This window comes from Peromyscus eremicus, chromosome 9, assembly GCF_949786415.1.
Source record: "Peromyscus eremicus chromosome 9, PerEre_H2_v1, whole genome shotgun sequence".
Classification (NCBI taxonomy): domain Eukaryota; kingdom Metazoa; phylum Chordata; class Mammalia; order Rodentia; family Cricetidae; genus Peromyscus; species Peromyscus eremicus.
In genome coordinates, this window is record NC_081425.1 from 6,616,593 (window position 1) to 6,625,892 (window position 9,300).

Genomic DNA, 9,300 nt, shown 5'->3' on the forward strand with positions numbered 1-9,300 from the left:
TCTCAAGCCCTGGAGGTTTTCCCTGATAAAGCATAAACAGGGACAATGGTTTCTCCTGTGAGATTTGATAGCACAATGGCCTAAGAACAAGCAAAGAAAACCAAGCAAGTGGAACAACTTATGGGCAAAAATCTAGGCTGGGCAGAGGGAGGAGTGAATACAAAGCTTGTGTGCCTGGTGAGGGAAGGCATGGTGTCTCGGTTGACCAGCTGTCTAAACTAAGAAAAGGATCACTAAGAAAGACTGTGGGGAAATGTGTAGGTGCATGTGGTTTGGTGGCGTGAGGCCAGGAATAACTGGATTGTTCAAAGTTCTAAGTTATGAGAACAAACAAAACACCGAAAACTTGCAAGTTCCTCCTGGAAACCACTCTCAGGCCAAGACAGAGACAAAGATGTCTTCTCTGCTCGGGAATGACGTGGGCAGCAAAGTAAGAGGGGGAAATAAAGTTCATAGGGCCAGAAAGGAGGATGACACGCTCAGGATTTATAGACATTTTTAATGTAGAAAAGCTAAAATGAATCATTTGAGTCTAAAGTGACCCTGTGGTGGTGCATGCTAAGACAGCATGGGTCAAGGCCAGCCTGGGCAGAATGGGAAGACCCTGTCTCAGAACTACGTAGGTAAATGAATACATTTTTAATTGGTGTCACATGGTTGCCATTTAAAGACCAACACAAAAATCAAATGATTTCTAACTTATTGACAAGCAGAAAATTAAACCTCTAAAAGACAGCATTTTAAAATATGCTCTTTATCTTAGCAATAAACGTTCTTGTTATTTTGTTAATTATTTATTAAATTATTGTTAATAAATGTTAAATTATTATGTTAAATATTTTAAATGTATGAAAATGCAGTGGTATGCATTATTTATTAATGCAGTAATAAAAACATTACTTTGTATGCTAACTTACAAAATAAAAGGGAAGCTGGGCGGTGGTAGCACACAACTTTAATCCCAGCACTCGGGAGGCAGAGGCAGGAGGATCTCCGTGAGTTCGAGGCCAGCCTGGGCTACAGAGTGAGTTCCAGGAAAGGCACAAAGCTACACAGAGAAACCCTGTCTCAAAAAAAACCTAAATAAATAAGTAAATAAATAAATGGGAGTTAAAAGCACTAAAATCCTACAAATAATAGAGATATAACAATTTTATACACACACACACACACACACACACACACACACACAGAAGATCTCATTGAGAGAAACAAAATTTATTTCATTTCAGCAAAATTAATGAAGAGATACTAGGTTCGTGGATTAGACGGTCAATATTATAAATATTCAATTCTCCATACACAGGCTTATAGCAGTCTTCATTTTAAAGACTTTCAAAGATAGTTGGGGTCTTAAAGAATATCTGTAACTCCACATTCTGTTCTGAGATTTGTGTACAAGCACAAGTCTGAGAGTATTCAAAACACTTTTGAATAACAACGACAGGACTTGCTATACCAGATAATGCAGAAGCAGATAAACAACTAAACTAAATTAAAAAGCAAAACCACAAGCACAGAAACCAATGCACATCACTTTCAGTTGGGCAAGGGAGCAGTAATGAACAGCGCACAGGGGCGGCTCTTCCAATTAACAGTTCTAAAAATCTGGGGATGTACGTGGAAATGAATGAACTTCATGGTACATACAAAGATCAGTTTCAGATGGATTCTGGTAATGAGAGAATAATTCCTGCAAGACCAAACATCTGAGAGATAATGAAATTTATTCATGTATATATGTATAATATATATACAATATATCAAACATAAATGTGAATATTTATCAAACATCCCACAGATATTGAACAAAGGACAATAGTCCATAGCTGCAAATAACATCTGTTTATGTATATATATATCTATATACATATGCACATAATATATATGTGTGTGTGTGTGTGTATACATACATATATGCATGTATGAACTAAACCAGTAAAGGGCCCACTTAGAAATAAGGCATATCAGGAAGTGAATTCCCCACATCACAGATTTCACTCTGTACAAACAGCAGGCGACGTGATTGGAAATGCCTACACACGCTCATGAACAAGGAAGGCAGCAACAGACTGCAGCATGTCTGCACAAACCTTAGACAGCAGCTAAGATGAGCCGATGCAGGGACCGTGCTAACGCTAACGGATCCAAACAACACAGTTAGATGGAAGAAGTCAACAGAGATTATCGATGAAAATTTCCTGATGAAAAATTTCACAAGTTAAAAAAAAACTAAAACAAGCATTTTTAAGGATACATCGGGTGTTTTTAAACTATATAAACATCAAAGAAGTGAAATGTTTATGCTGGATTTGGGGCTGGTGAGAAGTCTACTGCACATGTTAGTTAGATTTAAGTTTATGGACACATTTTATATTTTGGGTGGTGGATTCATGCATGTTTGTTAATTTATTAAATATGCCTGACTAAATAATAAAAGCGATAGGTTGATTAATTATGAGAACGTACCATGAATTGGGAACTGGGGTTAAGCCAAATATGTGGCTCACAAAAGGAAACTAGAGTGATTGGAAGAAGAGGGAGTGAGAAGCTCAGATTAGATAACACCCTCTGAGAGCACTTAGCAGCCCTTGGCTATCTATCAGGAAGGCTAGTGACTGGGTTACTCAGGCTGGCAGTGGCTCAGTGTTTGCCTTGGGAGGTCCAAGGTTCGAGAGCAGTGGGTTGCAGGGGACACCACATGGGCAAGGAAGGCTGGCAGCAGACCAGACCGCGTGGACTGTGGGGATGGATCCTCAGAGAGGCTGTGGGTTCTTGGAACACTTTACAAGAGGATTGCCATCAGCCACTCCCCTGCACCCCCTCAGAGTGCCCTAACAGAGTCACAAAGAGGGTAAGAAAATGGGAAGACCAGAGACTCTGCCCACTGGAACTCTGGGGTGGTGGAGGTTGAAGTCATCAGCACCGTGCAGATCCAGTCACTTGCCATTGAGCTACAGCGGTGGAGTTACCTGCTCTAAAGCTTCACTTTCCAACATGGAAATTAGAGGTGTAACGCTTATCTTACAGAGGCTTTCCTAAAAACCCAGAAAGATAATCCATGTGAAAAGCCAATACCTTAAGAACTCAGTCCTGATAGCTAGAAAATCACTATTCAAATGAACTCCAAAGCACCCACAGGCGCGTCCCCAGTCAGTAGGAGGGGTGTCTAGGAAAAATTCTCTCAGGTTTCTTCTTTCTCTAATGAACAGAAGGTGCTGGTAATGTATGACTGACCCACCCCACCAAAAGCCAGTCTCCATTTGAGAACTCCAGAAAGTTGGGAGGATCCTTCAACACCACAGGTCACATGACAGGCTGTGCATTTCTGGGTTTCCTCAAGCAGAGCACCTTTCCCCCCACCCCACCCCCAAAAAAACTGGCTTGAAAGCACTTAGCTACAGAGAATTAAAGCTCTCAGCTACTTTTGCAGGATCTTAAGACCTAAAATTGGGATTTTGTGCCCTGCCTGTCTTAAATTAGCTTAGAGAGGGCTCTTTTTGTGGGGTGGGCAGGAATCTGAAGAGGCGGAAGGGGACAGTGTTGATATTTCTTGCTTTGATATTAGGTCAAGCTCTTTTAGCCAATGCCAGCCCTCTTGGTGGACACAGTCACAAAGAGAAAGGCGTTTCCAAAACTGGCCAGTGCAGCCTTCGTTCGCAAGCACAGCAGGAACAATGAAAATCAAGGGACTGGAATCTCAGAAAGATGGAAACTTAACAGCAACATGAAACAGCCTCATGTGCGGCCGTTGATTTAAACCGCTCTTGTCTCTTTAATTCACTGGGACCCTGTATTGGGCATCACCACCTTTGGGGGCTAAAAGGAGTAGGAAAGCAGAGCTGTGACAAAACCTAAATAAGGTTGGCTGCTGTCACCAGGTCACCTTTTCCCTCCTGACAGGTCAAATAGACTGCATTGCATTTCCATAGTGTGTGCTTAAGAGCTGAGCCTCAGCTCTTCCCGTCCAGGTGAGTCCCACCAAGAGGTGTGGCCTCTGTGTGCTGAAGGTATCACCTTTGCTTCCTGAACCTTGTAGTTTGAAATACCATACAGAGGGAGGGTGGAGAAGGAGGAAGGAGGGGAGAGGGAGGGGAGAGGGGAGGAAGGGGGAGGAGGAGGAAGTGGGGAAGAGGAGGAGGGTTGAAAAGATGGAGGAACATGTCTAGGTTCCTATTGGGACCTCAGCATCCTTTAGGAAGGAGGAAACGGAGCTGGCTGGTTTTGTGTTGCCAGGTATTTTCCTGCTCCTACCAAACTCATTGCTGCCTCCTAGTGAAGGTTTTAGGATTGGAAGGAGACCAATTACAGAGGAGGCTACAAGGGAAAAGGAAAAGGAAACAGTATTTGGACGCCCACAGACTTTTCCTGCAAGTGTGTCTCAGTTTCCCATCTGACACATCTGTGGCTCCAGGTGTTACTGTGTCCCTAAGGAAAACAGACCCTTCAGGTGCCACTGACCAGCCATCCTGGTTTCTGGATGCTTACTAAGAGTTGACAAAACAAGACCCATTACACTCACAATTCTCTGCAATGTCTTTGTTTTTTGCAACTTCCTTCCAGCAGCCATTCCATTTCCTGCAAAGTAGATTTTCATCTTTCAGACAGAACTGACTGCATCGTAGCTGTTTGAGCACATACCACCCCACCAATATGACCAAAACATAGGAGCGAATTAGAAGTCAATTTACATTTGGTATGTATATATAACAATGGCTTGGGGTTTTCCTTTATTAAAAGCTCAGCCAGGTTCAGGCCAGAGGTCTAAAGGCTGATGGGTAACAGGGACACACTACTTTCCTTCATCTCACAATTACTGGGGTACTCTTTTCTTGGATGTGAAGGTCTCAGGCCAAAAATACTGATCCTCAAAAATCCAGAACTGATGAATCAAACCCTCCTACTTTGAAATGCACCAAGTTTTGTTTAGTGAAAACAAGAATCACACACAGTTGTTTTCTTTTGTGTCTTTGCTCTCTACAGAACTTTTTAACTCGATTCATTCACTAAAAAGGCAACATTGCACAGTTTATACTGGGGATATGTGAGGAAGTTTGATGTATTTTATTTTGACAACATAGCACATGTAAGCATAGCTTTTGCTCATATATACAAACATTTCAGTGCAATCATAATTTATTGAAGATTTTAAAGACAAATTTGAAGCACATAAAATCATTTAAAATACCAACATGAATTAATTTCTTCAATCTTCAATATTTTTATGTCAAGATAATTTTCATTATTAGACCTAACTTCATTCAGAATTAGTGAATAACAGTTTTCATATACTGTGTCCTCATCTACATGTTCTTTGTGTGACAGTGTGTAATATTTTTGTCTCAAACCTATTATACAAGTTGGTAGGTTGAAAGCTCAGAGATGGTAATTTTGTAGTTTATCATCATGAAACAGTATATTTAATATCCTAGTCTATGTAATTACACCTGCTAGTGTCTTAACATGGCACCACCCAGAGCCTGTGAATGACAGTGTCTTCTAGAGTGTGTTAAAGAAGTATGATTCTAGAGAAATCAGTTCAGTTGTTTTAGCAACAGAAAGGCAAAAACGATACGAAACAAGCATTGGCAAACGTGACAGCTAAGGAAAACAGAAACCCACTCAACATGCCGCTGCTGACTGGCCCGTCTGTCATCCCAACCAACATTCTCAAACGCAATCGCTATTCTTCACTTTAAACGAGCAACAAAACAAGCCTAATTCTTAAATAAATAGACGCGCGAAACAATTCACATCAATGCCATAATTACAATCAGTGCTTTAAGGGTCCGGGGTGTGTACAAATTGAACATAAATGGGAAGAAGATATAAAAAAAATTAACTGTTTATACAAATGTGTTGCTTGCAAACAGCCAAAGGCAGGAAGCTGGCCAACTGCCTGAAGCAGTGACTACCTGGGGAGGGGGAGTCCCAGGAAGATGGGAGGGGGGCAAACAAAACTATGCTGCTTGATTTCTCCTCAGAGCGTCAATTATAATTGCTCTAATTACCAAGCAAGAAAATGTGCTCAACAGCACAAAAGTTGTCTAGTATGGAGCATGTTTTTTAAATTTTGTTTAGAGAAATGATTTATACTCCTGATTTGAGGCACCTTCCCCCTACCATGCGGTGGAGAGACTGAATATTAAAGAGATGACACCGAGATGCCTCTGATGACCAGGATTAAAAGACAGCGAAACAAGGCAGAAGACAATTATGAAAGACCTGGTTATTCAGATGAGGATTCAGACTCAGCCTAGGCTCACTCCTTTGCCAAAAGCTTGCCAAAAAAGACCCTGTCCATCCTAGGCTATTTTTCGCTCCACTACCTCTGACTGAGTGCATCAGCAGGCAAGAAAATGCGGGAAGCGTCCGTTGCAAGTCACATCTGGCCCTCCTCCGAGGAAAATGAGCACTTTCTTGCCTTTCGGAACAGTCTCACTTTCAAAGACGCCCCCCCTCCCCGCCCCCACCACACCTCCTCAGGCTTAACCCTCTTCCTCTGTAGTTCCTGAAGCTCTGCTCCTCGGCTCCTCGGCTGTACCACCTTCATTCTCCCAGAAGAGGCTTTCTGGAGCCGCCAGCAGAGCCATGGTAGCGCTGGGCCGAATAGGGGCAACCGCCGGTGACACCAAGGGTTGCCAAGCGCCAAACAGTGCGCAGACTCCGCGGCGCGCGGCGGACTCTCCACTCGCCTAAACCTGCACTCGAAGTGAAAAAGAGTAGGAGGAGGAGTGTTGGGAGGGGGCGAAAGGAGGGGGGGGCGCGATCCTGCTAATTTCAGGTCGGGAGGGGGAAGCGGGAGGAGGCTCCGCTGGTCCCTCCTCCCTCCTGGAGTCCCGGGCTCCTCCTCCTCCGCACACCCAGGATATACACACACACTCACACACAGTCGCGGCTGGACATGCACACCCAGCGCCCGCTGCCGGCGCCTACACTCGCAGGTGGCGACACTCACCTGAGCTGGTACAGAAGGCTCCAGCCACCTTGGGAGCGGCGGAGCGACGGCCTGGGCCCGGAAGGGGCCCGGAGTGGGAAAAGCAGGAGCGGCCCCAGCGCAGACCCGGGATCCGAGGTGATGGCGCGTTTTCTTTAATCTCCCTCCTCCAGTACCTGGGTCCCCCCACCCATCCAGCCCACGGCCCCGGGAGAAGCCGGGAGAGACGGGCTCCCGGGCGCGGAACACACGCGGGCGCACGCTTCGCCGCGCGCTCACCGAGAGGGGCGCGGCTGAGCCGGGGCCGGAAACTTGCAAGAAGTTAGTTGCAAGTGTCTGGCTACCACGACCGAAGGCAGGAGGAGAAGCTGCCCGGGCCCGGCCAGCTGCCTTGCACGGCGCCGCCCTCCACGCCTGGAGTGCTCCTGGAGGGGCTAGGTGCCAGTGGAGCAAGCATGGCCCCGGGCATTCGCCGCGATTCGGAGAACGCGGACGGTTTCCACTGAGGCCCGGCGACTCAGGCTTGCTCAAAACCTCATCCCACCTCTTTCCTCACCTCTCCTGCGCGGAAGCCTGGGGACGAGACTCTCGAGGCAGGTGCCAGGGGACAGTGCCCGCCCTCGGCAAAGTTATCGGATTGGGGGTTCCCTCAGCGCGCCCTGACTCCAGTCGAGAAGACCCGCCGGTTGTGTGTTTGTGTTTCTATCCATCGCGGTGCTCTGCGCGCCCAGACCCTCCCCCTCCTCTTCCTCTTCGCGGGCCACCCCTCCCCCACTCCCATCTGCTTCTGTCAAATGAGAAAGTCACCGCGGAAAACCCAAACACTCCAGCGGCCGAGAGCCCCTTTTGGCACTTGGCAGCACGCGGCAGCGGGCTCCTCGGCTCAACTTGGTGCAAGATCCTCCGTCACTCAACTTTCGGGGCTGCTTGGCATTTAAGGCTTTGCAGACAGAGGACAGGGCAGCGCCTGTCCAGGCAGTGGCCACCTGCAGGGAGTTGGCGAGCAAAGGCAACCGGACCGAAGGACAAAAAGAAAGCAGAGGGCAAAGTACCACCGCGGAGTGGGGACACTGCCGAGAAGTTCCAGGGTCCCGAAGAGGATTGTTCCTAGAGTTCGGCCAGAGAGACCAAAGCGGCCCGGGACGCAGCGCCCCGGCCCTGGGCTGGTCCTCTGCTCCCCTCTTCCCGAGCGGGAGCGACGCCGGGACGCACGGTCGCCGGCTGAGCAGGTCCCCGCTGGCAGCCAACATTGATTTCCTCCGGGCGGAGGCCGAGGGCCCGGGTGGCGGCGGCGGGCTGCAGCCGCGGCACGGCGACAGCATGTCCAAGCCGGTGGACCACGTCAAGCGACCCATGAACGCCTTCATGGTGTGGTCGCGGGCCCAGCGGCGGAAGATGGCCCAGGAGAACCCGAAGATGCACAACTCGGAGATCAGCAAGCGCCTGGGCGCCGAGTGGAAGCTGCTCACCGAGTCGGAGAAGAGGCCGTTCATCGACGAGGCGAAGCGCCTGCGAGCCATGCACATGAAGGAGCATCCCGACTACAAGTACCGGCCGCGGCGCAAGCCCAAGACGCTGCTCAAGAAGGACAAGTTCGCCTTCCCGGTGCCCTACGGCCTGGGCGGCGTGGCGGACGCCGAGCACCCGGCACTCAAGGCGGGAGCCGGGCTGCACGCAGGCGCGGGCGGCGGCCTGGTCCCCGAGTCCCTGCTCGCGAACCCCGAGAAGGCGGCCGCCGCCGCCGCGGCCGCCGCCGCGCGCGTCTTCTTCCCGCAGTCCGCGGCCGCCGCCGCCGCCGCCGCTGCCGCCGCCGCCGCGGGCAGCCCCTACTCCCTGCTCGACCTGGGCTCCAAGATGGCAGAGATCTCGTCGTCGTCGTCCGGCCTGCCGTACGCGTCGTCGCTCGGGTACCCCGCCGCGGGCGCGGGGGCCTTCCACGGTGCGGCGGCGGCGGCTGCAGCGGCCGCGGCGGCCGCCGGGGGGCACACGCACTCGCACCCCAGCCCGGGCAACCCGGGCTACATGATCCCGTGCAACTGCAGCGCGTGGCCCAGCCCGGGGCTGCAGCCGCCGCTCGCCTACATCCTGCTGCCAGGCATGGGCAAGCCTCAGCTGGACCCCTACCCCGCGGCCTACGCCGCCGCGCTATGACCCCGCGGGGCCGACCCGCGAGGACCTGGGCGCGCACGTGTACATATATGTATAGGTACGAGACTCGCGGCCTCCCCGTGCGCCCCGGGGCGACTGGGGGCCCGGGGTGTGTGTACATAGATGTATAGGTGTAGGGCAGAGGCGGAGATTGCCAGCCGGGGCTTGAAAGGCCGAGCGAGCGAGCGAGCGAGCGAGTGGATGCTAGGATCCCT

The 9,300-nt window shown here is 49.7% G+C and overlaps 1 protein-coding gene across 2 annotated transcripts; it reads left to right on the top strand.

The window, feature by feature from the left end:
• Positions 1–8,257: 8,257 nt before the first annotated feature.
• Sox21 (SRY-box transcription factor 21) lies at positions 8,258–9,088 on the top strand. 2 transcript variants are annotated; one of them, XM_059273152.1, is made up of 2 exons: positions 8,258–8,694; positions 8,761–9,088. In XM_059273152.1, the coding sequence occupies exons 1-2, from the start codon at positions 8,258–8,260 to the stop codon at positions 9,086–9,088; spliced, it is 765 nt and encodes a 254-aa protein (XP_059129135.1). The 2 variants fall into 2 exon arrangements, with proteins under 2 accessions (XP_059129135.1, XP_059129134.1); XM_059273151.1 differs by having other exon boundaries at positions 8,258–9,088.
• Positions 9,089–9,300: the final 212 nt, after the last annotated feature.